The 21078-nt window shown below is 34.4% G+C and overlaps 1 protein-coding gene across 2 annotated transcripts; it reads right to left on the bottom strand.

The window, feature by feature from the left end:
* Positions 1–3409: 3409 nt before the first annotated feature.
* Positions 3410–20214, bottom strand: tmprss4a (transmembrane serine protease 4a). Of its 2 annotated transcripts, XM_079887089.1 has the most exons (14): positions 20100–20214; positions 19733–19830; positions 14773–14827; positions 14488–14628; positions 13162–13314; positions 12451–12580; positions 11401–11514; positions 10746–10789; positions 9602–9764; positions 6090–6259; positions 4915–5010; positions 4660–4802; positions 4423–4572; positions 3410–4340 (listed from the first exon to the last, which is right to left on the bottom strand). In XM_079887089.1, exons 1-14 carry the CDS (start codon positions 20125–20127, stop codon positions 4329–4331), a joined length of 1497 nt encoding a protein of 498 aa, XP_079743215.1. In that variant the 5' UTR covers positions 20128–20214; the 3' UTR covers positions 3410–4328. The 2 variants fall into 2 exon arrangements, with proteins under 2 accessions (XP_079743215.1, XP_079743216.1); XM_079887090.1 differs by lacking the exon at positions 19733–19830 and having other exon boundaries at positions 20100–20195.
* Positions 20215–21078: the final 864 nt, after the last annotated feature.

Below are 21078 nucleotides of genomic sequence, written 5' to 3'. Positions count from 1 at the left end.
ATTTATATCATAAAAAGAGCATACTCATCCAAACAGGCCAAAATATTATGTGCTATCGAAAGTGTATACATTTTACTTACTCAAAATGCATGTCACATACTTAACAGCTACTACTTTAAGGTAAATATCTACAGCTGCATTTTCAGGCAGGCTGCTTGATCTGGGTAGAAAGAAAATATGGGATTTGGAATATAAAATGTGCTTTATGTGCGCAGTTGTTCCTCTGTGTTTTGCAGAGAGAATTTGTTCTACATACGTGGGTTGTCCAAAACCACTTGCACTCTTTTAAAATTCTTGTACTTATATTCATTTGAGAGTTTGGCTCTTTTCGATCTGATCCTATACGGGAGCAGATTGCCATTTTGTAAAGTTGACTTACAAAATAATGGATTTCCAAGAAAAACAAAAACTGGATTTTACTGCCTGGGTGTCTCACTCTCACTGCCAAGCCAAGAGAGTGTGAGGACTGCTATGAGCTCCAACACATTCCAAGACACTCTGTCTCCCTCTAGTGGATTTTAAGACTTCCAACATTTTTAAATGATTCAATGATTCCAGTCACACTGGCTATGTTTGGAATGGCAAATTAGCAGTGTTGGGGGTAAAGCATTACAAGTTACGTTATCAGATTACTTTTTTCAAGTAACTAGTAAAGTAACGCATTACTTTTAAATTTTAAAACAAAATATTTTGTTACTTTTTCAAATTACTAACGGAAGTTACTTTGTTTTCCAATGTATTGACTGACACCTCTCTTGTCTCCATGTTGAGAAATCGCGAGTAGGTGCTGAGGTGTTGTGTGCGCTGTGTGAACATGACACTTTATTGTAGTTCTAGACTACAATGTGAACATGCTCATCTCACTTGCACAAAAACAGCTTCAGTATTCCTTAAAATTTAATAAAATACAATCTCCGAATATTAAACAAACCTGCAATAATTAAATATGTTAAAATACACAAATATACTTTATGTATTTAAACTCACTTTATTAACCAATATCTTTGCTGCTGACTTTTGAAGATCCAATTTAATCATACTAATAATCAAAAATGACTTTAGTAAAACATCACATCACAAAACGTTTAATTTTGTTTTTGTTTATATTGCTCATGTAAGAGTGTTGAACTTTCTTATCCTGCGTCCTATTCTTCCGTTATCCAGAATGGCAGCACAGCTGAAAGGTTTATTCTTTTCACTTTTGGTGTGAAAGGGCCTTTACAGTTGCCAAAAAAAACTTTTTTATTTTTTTTTATTAAAACAAACAAGCAAGCAAGCCCAACCCAGGTGAGAAAAAGTGCTGCAAAAGTAACGTAACGTAACATTTCTATGAAAAGTAACTAAGCAATGCAATTAGTTACTTTTCTAGGGAGTAACGCAATATTGTAATGCATTACCTTTTAAAGTAACTTTCCCCAACACTGCTAATAAGTTTACTACTTACTGCATACTGCACAGTATACATTGAATACTGTACACTTTTTTAAAAAATAGTATGCTAAACAGTATGCATTATGCTTCACTGTTTTCACATGACTTAAGTCTTAAATTTAATTCACTAAATGCCATCCAGTTGGAAATAAAACATATATTTTCAATTTTAAATAACATTTTGTGTAAAAATGAATAGGAATAAATCCAGAAAAGATGTTAAAATCAATCCCACTATATTGGGTGCATTGCATTGTGGGATACCAATTCTAGCATTATTTATATACTATTACCACATTTATTAATATGTTAAGTTAAAAAATGTTTTAATATTTTAAATTTTCATTTTGATTTTACTTAGTTCTTCATTTTGCCAAGTTTCGCCATTTTTTAAGCTATAGGTCTTCATATAATATTCATTTTTTCTTTTGTTTCTTTTTTTTTTTTTTCAATAACCAAAAAATGATTTTGAATAGTTTTAACAATAATGACACATGCATACTGTACACGTAAGCAAATGTGGTAGGAATCACATCCGTTTTGAAAACTGCATATTGCATACTGTAAAAAATAGTACTAGTAGAATGCTAGCATGCTAATCCAAACCTAGCCATTGTATAAGAACATATGTAGAGTTTTAAAGTTTATATTTTACAGATGTGCATAAGTATTCTTTGTGCACTAAATAGACTAGACAAATTTAAGAGATTTTAATCCTATATGTAAACCAAGATAACAGCCTAAAGGATACAACTTTCAAAGCTACTTAAACACAAGCCCTGCTGTACCACCCATCAGCACACCCAGGAGAACGTTCCTTTCATTAAACTTCTCTTCTTTAAGGTTGTAATGGAAGTGGTTAAACAGGTAAAAAAAAAAATAATACAAAAGGTAAAAAGATCCGAATGAATAGCATTGAATAATAGTTTTGTGAAAACCGGCTCTGGCTGAGCACTTTAAACGCTTATAGACACATGTCATGTACTCAGAAAAAAGAGAAAATTTTAAAGAAATATATGTATGTACAGCTTTTGTCTTTAAATTTACCTTTGTAAAAACATGTCATATTCCCTTATCATAACTATGCACCGCAGTAGATTTCTCTGGATTGTAAAGAATAAACTAATAAATATATCACTATGAGAAATAAAGGTTTGCAAAAAAATATTACTTCTTGTGTTTGTTTGCTGGGTTTTATTTGCTTGGGTAATCACATTTGTTTTGTTTGGTCATTGACGAAACCAAAGTTCCTTTAAGGCAAGTCATTTCACTCGGCGGCCATCTTTGAAACGCCTCTCGGGCAAAGATTTCAGTCATGCGAGTACAGCTCCAATCTCTTTGAATGAGGAAACAACAAATTCTTCAAAGCCGTTGACCACACGTCACTTTATTATTCGAAATTCGACATTACAGACACAAAACTGTACAATATTTACAAAGAAATATCCTTTACTTTCACAAGTAGGGTGAATTCAGGTAAAACGCGCTACATTTTTCACACTGAGATGACTCTCAACAAAGTCCTAATTACACAAGTCCACCCTAAATTTAAAAAAACCAACATCCATAAGTTAACAGTACATGAAAACATGTTTGAATGACATAATTTTAGCTTTGCGTGCAATTTAAATGAACATATCAAAAATCGAATGAGTCTTACAACTCAAGAATCGAATACTACCCCACAAAGGGAAAAATGTGACGACCACTTAATCCTGGTCTTAATAGTTGGCCTCTATAACTGATGCCATAACTTGTCCATTAAGATTTGTTAAACATTTTAAAAGGCACTCATAGTATTTTGGCTGAGTAAATGAGCACTGGCGTTAATTCAAGATTATAACATAGCACCTAGTATAAAAGTCCTCAGACCTCAGAAAAGTAAAGTACAGGCATCTTAAGATGAGAAAAAAACAGAACCCTCTTGTGGCTGCTGTCTCAAAGTGCATTTTAGGTCACTTTGAATTAAAGAGACAGCTCCTATAAAAATAAAATGTCACCCTCATGATGAGAAGCTGTTCACTGAAGGGCCAATGAGTGGAGCATGATTTCCAACTCCCACTCCCTGGATGTAATCTGGAGCTAGAAGATCTAACCATATCCCTCCACCTGTTAGATCCACAGAGGTCAAGATCCACCCATGACGCCCAGAGAGGAGGAGCTGGACCTCATTTGGCACTTGCTCATGACTTTATGATGTTCCTTCTTCAGCAGAACACAAATGGGAAAAAATGTAGCAGAATGTCCAAGTTGCTCTTCTCCATACAATTAAAGTGATCGACAAGATCCTCCTTTCAATCTTAAAATTAAAGGTTCTTTATTGGCATCTATATTTCCATGAAGAACCTTTAACTTTCCATTTCCAGAAAAAGTTATTTAATAATTAAAAAAAAAATGGTTCATCTAAGAACTGTTCAGTGAAAGGTTCTTTGGGGAACCCCAAATAATAAATATATGGAATTGCTATGAAAACCTCCTTTTGTAACCAATATTTCTAAGAGTTTGTGCATTGTATGTAGGAGAGAAGCGTGAACATTCTTCAAAATGTCTCCTTTTGCGCTCCACCGAATAAAGAAAGTACTACAGGTTTGGAATGACATGAGGGTGAGTAAATGAATGAATTGTAATTTTTGACTGAACTGTTCCTTTAAGATTGCATTGTCCCAAAAGATGACATTCACTTGTCTCCTCATTATACATACAATATACGTTTCAGTGTGCAAAATCTTTTTCGTGGCACCTTTAAGTCCCTGAGTATGCTGACCAACAACTCCCACAGCGATTCCTCCGCACATTTGTGTAAATCAATATATCTTTGGTACCATATCTCCTTTTTGTGCATTGAGGACTTTGTGAATTTGTACTATGGGTTTGATGGTGTCTTCTCCATCCCAGACTCACGCAAACTCCTGAAGATGATAAGCAACCATGAGTATTCCAATATTATTAGGTGTACACAAACACAGTAATTCCTGAACAATATGCTCATACCTGCATAACTGAATGGACCCAGTCAAGCATCTTGTCCATATTGGTGTAGACACCAGGACGATTTACTCTGGCACAACCCACACCCCAGCTCACTACACCCACCAACATCCAGCGGTCAGATGAATACACCAAAGGACCACCGCTATCACCCTTAGAGAGAGAAAAAACAAACGGTTATACTAATAACATTATCACACTCGTATGAACTAATGGTACACAGAAAAGCAGAAAACGTACCTGGCACGCATCTACTCCTCCCGTCAGAAAACCTGCACAGATCATCCTAAGAGTGATAGAAGAGCCGTACACCGTAGGACTTTGGCACTCGGCTCTGTCTATCAGAGGGATCTGTGCCTTTTGTAACTTTGGAGACACATTCCCTGCAGGAAAAACAGCCAGATAATGTTAAATACTGAGAGAGGCCTTTGATGGCAAGTCTATTTGAATCTGTCAGGGAGGAAAAAAAATGGAGGATTAAAAAAAGCCAGGAACCTTTTTCCATCAGATGACCCCAGCCAGTCACAACCAGATTTTCGTCTTTTTTAAGGCCAAGATCTTGAGGTGGCAGGCACACCGGCCTACGGGATTCTGAATGGGATGAAAATAATGATATTAGTACCAATGCTCATGGTCGAAAGATAACACAAAACACTGACCTTGAAGGATTGACAGAGCATGGTGGAGAAGGGATGTTGAGAAGCTGATTATAAAAATTCTGTTTTATCTAAACTAAATTATTCTATTTTATCTGAATTAAAATCAAAAGTGGATTTGTCAATAACATTGTAATATACAGTATAAAATGACAAATTGATATTAACCCTCTGGTGTCGGTCAAAAATGACAGATTTCTTTTATTTCAATGAAAAGAATGTACTATATTTTAGTTTTGTGTTACTAAATGATATTGATGCAGTAGTTATGTCCAATAATGATATTGATGCAGTAGAATGCTTTGGAGCACAGACTTAAGTTTGGTCTCTTTTTAAAGACAATTGGCAGATTATTGCTGAAGTGAAAAAAGGTATTAAAAAAAGTTAAAGAATTTTAAGTTTGTTATGAAAAATCCACATAAATACTATATACAATTTTTTTTTATGAAATATATATTTTCCAAAACATGTTTTACTCCAAAACAGAGTATGTTGTGTTCCAAATTTGAGGTTGATATCTCCAAAAAATTGCTTTCAGTAAGATTTTGTTTTGGCACAATATCAAACATATCCACTAGAATGAAATTTGTTTCCCATTAATTTCCAATGTGGTCATTTAAAAAAAAAAAGGTTTGATTATTTTTGTTTTTCAGGAACATTCGACCTTTTCGAATCATGTCCAGAATTTATTTTTCACATATCAAGTGACAAAACCCAAGTTTTGTACCATTATGTATTTCTGTTGAAGTAAAAAAAATGTATACACATTTTATGATATATATATAAACTAATATGTATATATCGACCGAAGAGCACCAAATGGTTAAATTATTATAAATGTATTGATATTATTAATCTGAGCATATTGTTTAGTTTTCTTAAGGAACTATAATAAGTTGTACTGTGTCAAGTGCAAAAGAAAGTAACTAAAAAACTCTCCAGGTCTTAATTCTTCATATTTAGGCATCCTGAATTTTTGGGTGAGTTTGGTGTGTGTGTGCTTGTCTGATTTACCTCCCACAGTGATAGGTGACTGGAGTCTTATCATGGCAATGTCATAGTCGTTCCGTCCTGAGTTGTAATTTCTGTTGACGATGATCTTATTCACAGAAGAAGCTCCAGAAGATCCCAGATATGTGATTCCAGAGACTACATTCCATTTGACCAGTGCCTTCTTACCATCCCTGAAAAACAGAAGAACAATGTGACCATCTTAAAAGCATTGTCCTTTTAGCTTACACCCTGTATTAGTTCTATTTACAAAGCTTCAATTTACTGTATGCTTCAGGTAAGGTGAACAATTCTTTTTTTGCATGTTGAATGAAGAATGACGTACAACAGTCTCTAAACCAGATGAACTTGTTAGGGCTATGAATGATTTTCAGAAATGAATGGTTTTTATAAAGAAATATTTGAAGTAAGTGATAAAAAAACATGTTCACTTCCGTGACTCATATCTTCCCCATGTAACAGACATATGTAATTAGTAGACATTACTTCATGTACTAAAATATGATAGATACAAGTAACTAACCCTAACTCTATAGTAAGTACATGTAGTTAATTAATATTACTAATTACTTCTCTAAGCAAGTACAATGTAACTACGTCACCTTAAAATAAAGTGTAACCCAAAGCACTTATTGTGTACATACATGCATGTAATTACAGCTGTTATTACATCTATAATTACACCGTGAATTTTAAAACCATGATTTACATGCATACCATTAACATAACATTTGCATAGACACAAATAACACTGACAGCATTATGTTATTTAATGTGAAGACTAGAGTATAGAAACTAACTATAGTTTTCAAATGATTTGTAAGTATGTACTTCATTATACTTCTTAAAAAGTGTACAGTATACACTTTTTTTTTACGCAAGTACATATTTGTTAAAGACTCCTAATATAAAGTGTGACTGGTTGTGCCAACTAACTGAATGAATACAACCTATTCATAGTTTTCTATGACGAAACAAGGCTTTCCTCCATTTCTCGCCAGCCATTTTTCCAGGTTTGTACTTAGTACCAATGTATTAAGACTGATATTAATGTATTAAGACTGATATATGTCTTGTTGAGTGTTTTCTCATAGGAAACCATTATAAAGAAAACGCTTAACCATTCATACTCTGGGTTCATTTGCTCGACTATAGTATGCATTATCAATAAAGTTTATACTGAATTTGATCCTTTTTTTAGTACATTAAGGCACTTTAAGTGTTTTTCATGTTTTCAGTGACTAAAATAATGCATAAGGTGAGTATGTGGATCACAGGTTCTCAAAACTTGCATTTTGTTCACTAATTTTTGTTTTTCTTCTTTTGAGAGATCTAAATAGTTGTGGCTTGAAACAGATGGAAAAATTGACAGGTCTGTGTTGCTGTTTCATGGATGTTTTGATGATGTCTTTGCACTAGTCAAATGACTTAAACCTATGAATAGGGACTCTGTTGATGAACCAGGCTTTGATAGAACTGAGCTACAAATGCAAATACAATGCAAATACTGTACTTATTTTAAAGAGCTATTTCTACCTGATTTATACCACCAACAAAAAATTACCTGATTTAAAGGGATAGTTCACCCAAGAATGACAATTAGCCCATGATTTACTCATCCTGCAGACGGCCGTACAACGTAATGACGAACACGGTTGCCCAGCCCTGTTTGTTTGAACCGTGAGAGGCGTCAATTGCCGTCATTACGTTGTGCGTCAAGTTCAAGTGTTACTCTTTTGGCGTAAATCGATGCGTACGGCCATCTGCCGGAAGCTAGTTATTTTAATCGATAAAGATTTAAATATGGATATTTTTCTTACACAAACGCATCGCTTCACTTGAGAAGGCCTTTATTTGATGGACTTCCAAAGACATACAGTCATTCACTCCCATTATCAAGCTTGAAAGAGCCAGGACATTTTTTTATAACTCCGATTGTATTTGACTGGAAAGAAGATTGTCATATACACCTAGAATGGCTTCAGGGTGAGTAAATTATGGGCTAATTTTCCTTTTTGGGTGAACTATCCCTAAACTCATATAATGTATTGTTGGTGCTATAAATTAATGTATTTAGGTTGATTCAGTGATAGTACATAATATCTTTGACTTGAATAAAATCTGTTAATTTAGATGTTACAATTTTAGCTTACCATTTTTTTCAGTGTACCAAAATAAATGATTAAAATATGCATAATTAACAATTGATTATTGATCTTAAATGCAAAAGTCATATTTATTGTAATTTATAAAAAAGGCACATCTCAGGGGATACTTCGAGTAGAAATATTATTACAAATTAAACTTTACAACATTAACTGTTTTATATTTGAAAATATTTTAAAATGTAATTTATTCCTGTGATGCAAAGCTGAATTTAAAACACAATTACAGTGTCACATGATCCTTCAGAAATCATTCTAATATTTAATAACACTCTTTAGAAATCACAGGAGAATAAACTAACCCAAACACATATAATACTGACAACATGGAACAATGAACAGAGGAAACCTAGGGTTTAAATACACAGGAAGTAATAAAGAAACAAATGACTGACAAGTGAATGAAATTAGTAACCAAGGCAACAAGCTGGCACATGCTAGGAAATTAGGTCAACTTACAATGACAAGGAACACGGTCAAACAGGAACAGGGTTAACAGAACCAAAACACAATTATCTCATTTATAAAATGTGCCACATCAGGGTCTAAGCAGACATACACTACACACTTCTCCTTGTGGTAGAGAGTTGGAGATTTGTAAATCTAAGCAATCGCTCGCCATTCTCAAGTAAAAGGATTTGAACATTGACTGGTGCTCTTTTATATGTAAATGACATTAATTAGGCAGCATATACAAGTCCGAGATCTGAAACCATTCAGCTGCGCACAATTTCACAATCATTTGCGATTTATAAACTTCACTTTTGGAAGAAAGGCGTACGAATGTGTTTTCGTTCTCTGAATCACACGTAAACGCATATGAGAAATGATTGTAAGACGTAGGACGGTCCTAAACGGAGCATACACATTACAATTAGATTTCATAGTACCTAATTTACGCACATTTGTTTCATTTGTTTCCTGTGTATTTGTTATTAAAGATTGTTCTAGTTGGATAATATCGTTGTGCGCTTCGTTGCAAGCCACTCACCCTTTACAGTCTCCCTGTTTCCACAAAACAGTTAAGCAGCAAAACCTTTTCAACATTGACAATAATGATAATAATCAAAATAGTTTCTTGAGCAGCAAATCAGAATATTAGAATGATTTCTGAAGAATCATGTGACACTGAAGAAGACTAGAGTAATGATGCTGTAAAATCAGCTTTGACATCACAGGAATAAATTACATTTTTAAATGTATTGAAATAGAAAACAATTATTTTAAATTGTAGTAATATTTCCCAAAATTACTCTTTTACTGTATTTTTGATTAAATAAACCAGCCTTGTTGAGCATGAACGTGAAAAAAAAAAATGTGTATTTTGTATTATATTGTTTATACACCTACCCATTGAAGCAGTGGGCCGCAGTGACCACCCAGTTTGGAGACACCAGTGACCCTCCACAGGTGTGCTGGCCGTTGTTCTGCAAGCTGACTTGCCAGGGCCAGTTCTCAATGATAGCGTCCTGTCCACCTACAATCCGGTCCTGGCTTCTGGACTTACCACAGTCTACAAAATAAAAACATCCAATAATTAAAACATAAAAAATAAAAATAAAAAGACAAAACAATGTGTTTCCTATCATAACAAAAAATATATATTATAATAATTAATATAATATAAATATAAGTTCTGTCGACAGTATTTTAAACATTGAAGCGATAGTTCAACCTAATATAAAGCTGCATGTCTGCAGTTCTCTTTCTGTTCTTTCATTAAAACATGCTTTAGCATGTTGAATTGCCCAGTCCAGATTACTGACTCTGTCAGTGAACACACCTCTGAATTATTTGATGTTGTATCATTAGAGCTGTTCTTGTTTAAAGGGATACTCCACCGTTTTTTCATATTAAACTATGTTATTCCCTTAACTAAGACGAGTTGATACATACCTCTCTCATCTCAGTGCGTGCACTTAATCGCTCTAGCGCGCGGCGACACTTTGAAAGCACTTAGCTTAGCCCAGTATATTCAATGGTATCTAGCAGCAATGAATTTAGAAGTTACCAAACACATCAACGTTTTCCCTATTTAAAAACAGTTACACGAGTAGTTATACGACCAAGTATGGTGACACAAAATAAAACATGGCGCTTTTCTAAGCGGGTTAAAAAGGTTAACTATAATGTATGGCGGAATAGCACTTCTGGAAGTACTTCGACTCGGCGCAGTAAAAAAGTCACGCCTGATCCTCTTCCTAGTGGGTTCCTAGTGGGAAGAAGATCAGGCGTGACTTTTTACTGCGCCGAGTCGAAGTATAACTACTCGTGTAACTGTTTTTAAATAGGGAAAACGTTGATGTGTAGTAGAAAAAAGAAGTGTTTGTTTGAATTCTTCTGTGTTGTGCAATTACTACAGCCACTATTTGTGACAGGTACTGGGCTACTCTGCAGCGGTTATCGTCCCGCTCAGTTTAAAATAGGCAGAATATAAACACTTATTTATTGACTAAAGCCCTAATTGGTTGTTGGATTAGGACTTCATAGTTACCTGAGCACATTAACGTGACGACTGCTCCCGTACTGCATACCTTACTGAGAATGAGGAAGAAAACATGAGAGAGTGAGAAAATGTTTACAACCAAAAATTTATTAGGTTTGATTATGAATTATATAAATATGAAATAAGTTTGAGGTTGCTGTATATATATATAAAATCATTTAAAAGTAGATATTTCAAGCTTTCTATAGATATATTTCTAATGTCTGTAAGGCAAGTAGCCTATACTCGTTCAGGGAGACCGAGACGGCAGAAAGCGCATCCTGTTTCTTTTCTTTATTTTACAAAAGCACTACGTTTTGTTGTTTTTGTGAGTGTTAACAAATAAAATTAGAAAATTAGGAATGATGTATTACTCTTATCTGTATGACAAAAAATGACAGAGTATTTTAAACTGAAAAAAAGCAAGTTATCGCGCCGGCGGCTCCAATAAAGCGCGCCATACTTTTGCTGCCTTTCTTCCACACTCAGCACGAACACTTGAATATCTGCCTTATAATAGTGCTTAAATAGTGCCACTTTTTTCTGAAATGCTTCGTTTACAAATTATGTATGTGCATATTTCTTTCAAATAGGTGACACTTGGTTTGATTATCTAATGCAATGACAAGTGAAGAAATGTATAGACATGAGTATCTATACTAACCGATCCGTTACGGTGGACTGGAAAGTCTGGGGTTTAGATGAACCCACCATACAGAAATCCATCTTCAAATCAGAGGACAAAAGACCCACTTTAACTGTGCTGAAAGACGGATTACTGAAAACAAAAAATACAAGACAATGGAATTTAAACAATAAAATTATATATTAATAATAATTAATAATAGAACTATATTCTATTATACGTTTATTTAGCACTGAAGTCAATAATCCAAGACTTGTTATTCTGATAATAATTGTAGTTTTGCAAACTTTCAGTATTGATGCATTTCCAGTTTTCTCTTGTTGTTAGAGTTAGTTTACTCAAGAATTTAAACAATTGTCATTAATTACTCACCCTCATGTTGTTCCAAACCCATAAGACTTTCGTTCATCTTCCAAACACAAATGAAGATATTTTGAATGAAATCTGACCTCCATTGACAGCCATGCAACTACCACTTTTATTCTTCATAAAGCGATCATAAAACTAATCCATATGAATCGAATGGTTTAGCCTACATTTTCTGAAGAGACTTGATTTCTATATATGATGAACAGATTGAATTTAGGCTTTTATTCACATAAAATCATTGATCAGCGTACATAACCAGAAGTTTAACGTGCGAGAACAAACGTTATTGGTTCTTGAGGAAGCTCAAATGTGACATTTAACACGAGAATGAACCTCATTGGTTCTCGTGCATCAAGCATGCTTGAGCTTCCATTTACCATATCTGATGTCTGAGTTCATGAATGTTTATACGTGAATAAAAGCATAAATTAAATCTGCTCAGCATATAAAGCATATAGGTTTACTGTCTTTTTATGAACTTTTTGAAACGTCAAAAAGGTAGTGGCTGTCAACAGAGGGACAGAAATCTCTCAAATTTCATTTAAAATACCTTCATTTGCGTTTCAGATAAACAGATAAACGTAAGTCTTTCGGATTTGGAACGACATGAGGGTGAGTAATTAATGACTTTGTTTTTTTTTTTTTGGTGAACTAACCCTTTGAGTGTAATGACAACATGATCTGTGGACCAATACTCACACTGAGTAGCCCAGCTTTTGGCACGCAGTCTCTGCATGTTGTTGGGTGAAACTTTCTTCACATACACTTTTCCATTTATTCTCAACGGAGCTGAATACCTGAAGCACACTATTGGTTGAGATCAGCCGTACTGTGCAGAAAGAAAAACAGTTTTAAAATTCAGACATTATAAAAGATTTATATTCATTATATGGTGGATATATTTGAAATATAAATCTAACTCAGCCATGAAATTCTAGATGGCGCAGACTGATAGGTCTTTTACATGCCATCTGCAAGCAATCACACCATTACCACTTGGACACAAGCTGATTGGCCACTGCTGATTCTGTAGCCAATGAGATTGCTTGCTCAACATTTAAATAGTCCAGTTCAGTGTTCACCGGCTAGAACCCTCCACATCCCCCAGCACCACCTGCCCAGATCTGCTATGGGATTTATGTATGTCTATTAATGGAGCATCAGCATATCTTACATGACCAAATCTATCCATCCTCCAAGACAATACACATTGCCATAACTATATTATGTATACATATATATACACCCTCAGAAAAGAGGGTGAGGTTGGGGCATTTGGCTTGTTTGTCTTGAAACAGGACACACAGGTTATATCTGTGCTGACTGCACGCATGTCTGTGAGCAGGTATGTGGGCGTGTGTCTGTGTGTGGGTGCATGTGTATGTGTGTGTCTGAACACAGGTGACTTACGGGGGAAGGTGGAGTTGGCTCCAAACTGCATTACACAGGCTGACTCATCCTCCGCTCCACTGCAGTCCTCCTTCCCATCACAGGCCTTCTCCAGCGGAATGAACTTAACCGATTTTGAGCAAAAATAATACTTGCTGTCGATCAACTGCTTGACTACGTCATGAGGAAGAGGAATGGAAACAGCATTTGTTAATAAAGCAATTAAATGAATCAGTGTTTATGTTTCTTGAGTCACAAACGTTAAAGGAGTGACTAAATAACTGTTGTTGATGAGAAAAAAACATTTTGACTCATTGTTATTGCTAAAAGTGAGGTGGAAGGTTATGACCAGAAAAAAAAAAGTAGGTAATTTTCCCTGGCCCACATTAAAATTACTGGGTAGAAAACATTAAATGGAGAGGAGAGAGGGGCTAGTTGTCACACAGGGGTGTTTGTCAGAGGGCTTTATCTAGTTGATCTGTGTTCTCAGGACAAGGGTATTTTGGGCAAGTTGTCACTTTAAATATTATACATGTTATACAACATTATAAAATGTTATAGGATATATTAATGTTATAGAACATATGTATTCATTAAAAGTATTAATGCATTTAATATAACAATACATGTTGTATTAATACATGTATGCAATGTATTACAGTTTTCACATTTTAGATATTATAAATTTATATATAATGTCATATGTTTTAAATGTCATAAATTTATACAATGTATTTATTACAAATTTCATGTTTTGAATGATATAAATGAATCCTATGCATTAATCTTAACATTTATACATTGTATTAATTTGAAACATGTTTTAATTGTTAAATTTATACAATGTATTTACTGCAATTTTCACATTGTGAATGTTATAAATGTAAGCTGTGTAATGTATTATAGTTTTCATTTTAAATATTATACGTTTATATGCCGTATTAACTGAATTAAGCATTTGAAATGTTTTTATTGTTATTAATTTTTTTGATGTATATGGTTCAATATTTATGCATTTTAGCCTTTATACTTTTGCTGTTACAGAAATTGTTTTACATTTCATAATTGTTTAATTTTGCTAAATTGTAATAGGCTGTTTAGTGGCAGGTTCCAGTGACAACTTACCCCACTTGATGTAACAACTTTACATGCTTGTTTAATGAACTTTATCTTTCAGTAACAGAGGAAATGTCCAATGACTTTAAAGTAGTCAAGACTTTAGAGTCCCTTTTTGACTTTCAGACATACAGTATTCACTGGAGTGAAAGCATGACAACTAGGCCCTGGCCTTCCCTGTATCATAATCACATGAGCTTAGAGATTTGGTGAAAATGACCCACAACTTACTGAAGAAAGCAGCCACTGCCAGAATGGCCAGTATAACCACCACGATCAAGACTGTTACGATGATCTTTTTCGCTTTTGGACTTCCCGTGTTTGGAGCTTTTGGAGTCGTCATTGGTTTTCTGTGTCTTCCGGGCTGAGCAACTAGAAGATAATATGAAAATGATGAAAATCATTGCAAACTTTCTTTCTTGTAAGACACCCACTTGAATCATGAGTATTATAAAGGAGGGTATTGATAAATCGCATGAATCAGAGATTGAAAAATCGGGTGACAGATTACTGTACCTGGTTGAGGTGGGTTTAAGGGTATAGTATTCTCTTCAGGAACCGGAGCTTTAGTCTGAGAATGAGAATGAGGAGGAGAGAAGAGGAAACGGAGAAAGTTAGAAATCATTTTGTTATTTCTATGACACATGCACCCCTGAAGCTTTATGACTCAGTTTTTGATATCACTTTCAATGTGTCACAAGGGATTTTTTTCAATCTTTCTTGAAATCTCAAAACTTCCTTGTAAACCGTCCTACTCAGCTTAACCATGTAGGCCGCAATTTATCTGCAGTAAGTAACAAACAGTTTGCTGGATTTATACGATCTGAAACCACAAAGAAGAAAGTGTGGTAGATGAGGTACAACGAACATTTACATTTTTCACTGAAACCTGGACTCTAAAAAAAAAAAAAAAAAAAAAGTTATAAAACTTTGCTGCCACGTTTTTGGTTATATAGCAACATTTTCAAATCTCATCTTCAATTTTACACCTGTTAATCTTGTATGGTTATTTCAGTTACTGATATGGAAAATTACATTGTTGGTAGGCTGAGACCAATACTCTCATGGCAAAGCAGGAACACTTCCCTTGTACTTATGCAAATTCAATTTTTGATTGTATCAGATCAGACATGACTCCTGACATCACTAACACAGCTGGATGTAAACCTTAATAGATAGACCTATTGAGCTGCTGTTTCAATTTTAAGAGCATTTTTAACTTCTTACGTCAAAATAATTTCTCTTTAGAGCTGTATATTAATATAATCAGGTGACTGTTTTTAAAAAAGGGGACATTTGTAATCACCACAAGCAATTTAAAGAAAAATCATTGTAATTATTAAAATAGTGTTGAATTTGTATTTGTATGTGTATACTATCAAAGTAAGATACACCAGATTTGTCACATTTGAGAATGTGAAGTGACTCTTAACATCAGCCTGTCAGTCAAAACAGTGATTAACACTTAATGAGAGTAACGGATGAGTCCAGACAGCTCTGTTACTGAAAAAACAACCCCTAAAATAACAGCCAGAACAAATAGTCTCCAAAAACATCTAGTCTCAACAATAACAGGAGTGGTGAGCTCTGCAGATTCGTTGTCTCCGAATCTAATACTGTGGGAGAAAATACAGCCTGAATGAATAAATCCTTATTTAAATAAATGTGTCTAAATACACTTAATGCTCATGTGCTGTAAGTTGATTCCCTTAAAGCTTCAATGGAAATTATGTTTGTAATTATTGATTAAATAATGGAAATTTATATATATATATATATATATATATCTTTTATATATCTTAACATATAGAACAGCATAGTTTACTATTGAGATTTCACTGTATGCATCAAGACTAAAAGTTGAGAACATTTTAGAATATCAGAAACAATATTTAATATTTAAGACAATTTTATAAAAATGTTGGATAAGTGTGCAAATATAAAAGCTTTCGAACTAAATTAAAAGCTTTCCCAAATTCAAGTTAAGTTATTTTACTTGAACCCTTTACTTTGCAAGTTGCACCCAGAATTCGTGAACAACATTACAGTAAAACAACAAATGTCTCAGACTTTCTTTTTCGTCATCATACAATGTACAAACTTCTTGAATTTCAGCATATCTAGAAACCAAGGAGTTGACAGGATAGATATGTATAGATAGATATGTCAAATCTTAAGTTGGGACAAGCAAATAAGCTGCCAAATAATATTTTTTGAACTTTAATGTCGTGAGAGAAATAATGGACTGTGATTTTTCAAAGTGATATTTGAATCGGGATTTGGAAATAATGGATCGATTTGGCAGAAACTGAATAATTAAAATGATCCGAATTCCAATTTATCTTATTTTTATGACACTCATGCCTCTCTAATTAGCCTCCAATCGAGTTTCAAACTGATAAGCCAGCCACAGGTCAGTTTCACTAGTAATACATTTAACTGCCACTTTGAACTGAGGTCAAGAATGTGGTGTGGCAGTTTCTGAATTTGTGTTGTCTTGTGGTCCTTGTATCGGTGAATGAGTGACTTCTCAAAAGATGGAAGTTGTCCTACAACACAAAGCAATGCAGCATCCCCAGTGTTTTTAATAAGGACTTAGTTTTTGGGTGTGGTGTTCTTAATTTATGAACCACAAGGAGGGAACACACCTTAAACATTCATTTGTCTTCTTAAATCAAAAGAGATTTGATAATGGCTTTTTTCCACTAAGCATTTTCAAACAATATCCTCAGAACACTCCTTTGATACATAAAAAAAAAAACTTACACCCCAACCAAATAAGAAAGACAAACAGGAACAGTACATCAGAATTTCTAATGGTTAGGTTACATTCCCAGTATGCACTGCGGTAGGGCTGGGTAGTATGATGATATGCATGATGATATGTAGTTGTAAAAATTATATTAACTAATACAACATATATTGAGACACCACATATAGTGTAAACTGCAATTGTCTAATATATATTAGTTGTATTAGAACAGAAAATGACCTAGTCTGCATTGGTTCAGAAAAAAATTCAGAATACATCTTTGTATTGTAAACAAACACTGTTAAATAGTGTCAAATATTGGTGATATTTACAGAGCAAATAAAGTTCAAATTGAAAGGTTCACACACAGTGGAGCTTGAATCCCCCTGTCAACAAATACTGAAACCACAGAAAGTTCTTTGAGAGACAGAGACTGAAAGGGGAACTTCATTTAAATGGGTCATTAACACTAGGAGATCTGGGCAGAGAGAAACCATCATGCAAATTGTGAGGATAGTTTGAAAAGAATTGTTTACTAATAATGTTAACAGTAAAATGTACAACTATATTGTGTTGATGCACAGAACTAAATATCTAAAACTAAATATCTAATAACGAATCTTGTAAAACAGTAAGAGTGGCAGTTGACAAGAAACTACGAAATTATAACAAAATAGCCTTGCTGTGATAGTCTGTGTTACCTGTGTTACACAGTGTTCAGTCGTACACTGATAACATCACTTGCACAGCGCAGCACATTTTTGATTTTTTTTAATATAATTTTGTTCAGTTAAACAGCAGGCACTACAATTAAAAACATAATGATACTGGTATTACTGGCGTCATCACATGTCGATTAACTGGTGGGAAAATATATCAAACAAAGCATAATGTCAGGTAAGAATATGATGGATAGCATAAGTGTTTTGTTCTAAATTATTTTCCACCCTATTCAGTATATAGATATACAAAGAAAAAAAAAAGTTTGGTGTGGTTGCTTTGAGAAAGATCTAGTCATACAATAGGGTAACTCAACCATTATTGACTCCACACCATTCCAAGTGTTGTTGATCTATATTCTGGTATATATATATATATATATTTATTTATATTTATATTTATATATTAATAATCAGCTAGTATCAAAGTGGACTCCTGCCAAAGCGGATTAGTTACACATGACAACAGCTCCTTTCAAACTGCACCCAATTATTTGTTGTTAATGTCTCAGTTTTTGCATTTAAACCTTCAGGCATACTGATCTCACATTGGCCAAAACATTTGATCAGGAACCAGACCTATTCAAATGACTGAAATGCAAAGTAGGATTTGAACAATGCACACAAGAATCAACAAAAAAGTTTCAAAAAGTTTCTACAACACACACACACACACACACACACACACACACACACACACACACACACACACACACACACATATATACATATATATATATATATATATATATATATATAATATGTATATGCGTGTATGTATATATGTGTGTGTGTGTGTGTATATATATATATATATATATAGGCTATATATATATACACATATACACACAACATATATATCATTGCACAAGCCTTCATTACTAATGCAAACACATCCTTGTTAGAACTAGAACGAATGAATGACATTTAAGTTATTGGGAGTAATATGGTACGCAGCACGATGTATGATATAAAATTGCTTTCATATAACAGTTGAATAAACAAGAACTTAATACTAAGTTACTTACATTTATACACAACCAGTAAATTAGTACACACTGTAGTGCATTTCGCTCCTGAATTATTCTGTGTTTCTGAATATATTGGTTGAGTAAATTATTCAATGACTCGTTCATAGACACTTGTTTTCCTTCCAGAACAATTCATTTTCAATTAATCATTTGAATTAATTATTCGATGACTCACTTCGAATTAAGACTTTCACATGTTTCATTTCTGAATGAATCGGCGTTGATTAACGAATAGATTAAATGAATTATTAAGACAGTCACTTGCCAGCACTTACTAGCCTAAAAAATGCAACCTGTAACGAGATACTGAAAAATTCCACCACTAATGCACAGAATGGCAGTCTGCATCCGAATATGCATATTCCCCTACTATATAGGTGAAAATCAGTAAATATTGAAAAGAGTAGTATTGTCTGAATTCACAGTATTCATAAAACAGTAGATGAAAAGTACCTATAGGCGAGATTCTTAAGTGTGCATCCATTAAACACTAGTTTAGTCCCATGAGGCCAAGGGTGAGGATTTGGGAATGACAGTGACACAACGCAACTGACAATGATAACAAGATTTCATTTATTTTGCTAGATTTACATTGCTTTCACACTGGGCTCGTTTGTTGCGGTCCGAGCGCGATTGTCCCCAGTCATCAACACTATCCGTTATGTTTTATGTAATACATCATAATCAGCTAAAACGCATGCGCAGGTCACTTTACTTCCTGAACAAGTGCGCACCCGAGTCCGTGTTGCTTTCACATTCACGCGAGTGCAACCGAACTCAGAGACCACCTCCTCCTCCAGACAGTTTCGGTACCCCGGTGCGCACCCGTGTCCGCATGACAGCGTTCACATTGGCGAACCGTGCCCCGTTCCGAACTAAACTGCCAGTGTGAAAGCACCAGCGTAGGCTACGCTATCAACTGCACAGTGAAAATTGCTTCTTTGAGTAGAAAGAATCAGTTCAAACTAACTCACCCTCATGGCTCTGTTTCTTCTGTCGACGGGTTTCTGCAATCTGCCGGCCGTACAGAACACAGCAGAAGACAGGGCAGTGGAGACCGCAGAAGCCACCTCTATACCAGCAAAAAATACCTCTTAATTCTACGATACTCCTTTTCTTAGTGCACTATACTTCTCTTTTTCCGTAAGTTCTTCCTGGTCTTGCCTTTCGCACAACAATTCCTGCTACCTGATCTGCCTTAATGCTGTTTCAAACTCGCTGTGCTGCAAGTCTTTAGAACGTTTTCACCCTCTGCCCTCCTGTGCAGATTTGTTTGGAATTGGAGTTTCTCTGCGCCCAAGCAAAACCCTTACCTATGTAACACAACACCACCCATCTCACCTAGATATGTCGCTCCTCCTCGCTGCATTCAATCACTTCCTCGTTGGGAGGAGGCCAAACCCTGTACGTGGTTGAAGATTATCTGAACTCAGGGGTGCTGTCTGCACGGTTTAAAAGCGCTTTTACGATCAGGAAGTGGCTCTCAATTTCCTGGATCTTTAATCGAACAGGTTTTAGCTGTTATTACTATTCATTGTTTATCATCATAATTATGATCTATTTGAAGTCTTTTAATGATGACTGCTCATCCGTTATTAATGTAGATCAGGAATATGCCGGTTGTCACACTGAAATAACTGACTGAATCATTCATGTTTGCTGCTGTATCATTGCTCATCATGTGAGAAATAATATGTATTCACTCTTTGACTGCTGTGATCTCTTTCTATTCTCTACTTTTAAAAAATAAATAAATAAAAAATACAAAATTTACATTGAGAAATTAATTTCTGCATGGCTGTGTTTTCTTCAGTTGAGCCCTCTCAGCCAATAGTTGTCACATTTGTTTTGATTTGATTAGGTCTGATTCACTTCATTAAACTTCACGAATCATATTATAATACAATACTATATTTCAGTTAACTTCACCTTACTTCACTCATTTCATGGTACTTCAATTTGCTTCAACTCACTTATTGATTTCACATTACATCACTTATAAAAAAAAAAAATGTAATTTGGATCAATCTATTTCTGTACAATCAGTTTGACTCTCTTTGGTTTGGTTTGGTTCTCTTCCCTATATTTTCCTGAAGTAAAAAAAAAAAAAAACACTACCTGTCTAAAAGTGATTACCTGTCTACCTGATTAAAGTTTATTAGTGTGTAAATATATTCTCATTTGATTTGATTCAATTACATTTGAATTTGCTTTGCTCTGATTCAATTAATTTCACTTTACTTAAATGACCTGACAGAGTATAGTTTATGAGTGTGAAACCAGATACACATTTAATTTGGTTTGATTCAAATTAATTTGG

The sequence above is a fragment of the Squalius cephalus genome, assembly GCF_949319135.1.
Source record: "Squalius cephalus genome assembly, chromosome: 11".
NCBI lineage: Eukaryota > Metazoa > Chordata > Actinopteri > Cypriniformes > Leuciscidae > Squalius > Squalius cephalus.
This window is presented reverse-complemented; position numbering and strand designations above follow the sequence as displayed.

What these genes read in the sequence shown, in the direction of transcription:
- tmprss4a (XM_079887089.1), bottom strand. Translation starts at nt 20,127, where the DNA reads ATGCAGCGAGGAGGAGCGACATATCTAG. An exon ending in AGGAGGAGCGACATATCTAG is followed by an intron (nt 19,831 to 20,099) that starts GTGAGATGGGTG and finishes TTGCTGGTATAG; the next exon opens with AGGTGGCTTCTGCGGTCTCC. An exon ending in GCGGCCCACTGCTTCAATGG is followed by an intron (nt 6,260 to 9,601) that starts GTAGGTGTATAA and finishes TCTGTTTTTCAG; the next exon opens with GGATGGTAAGAAGGCACTGG.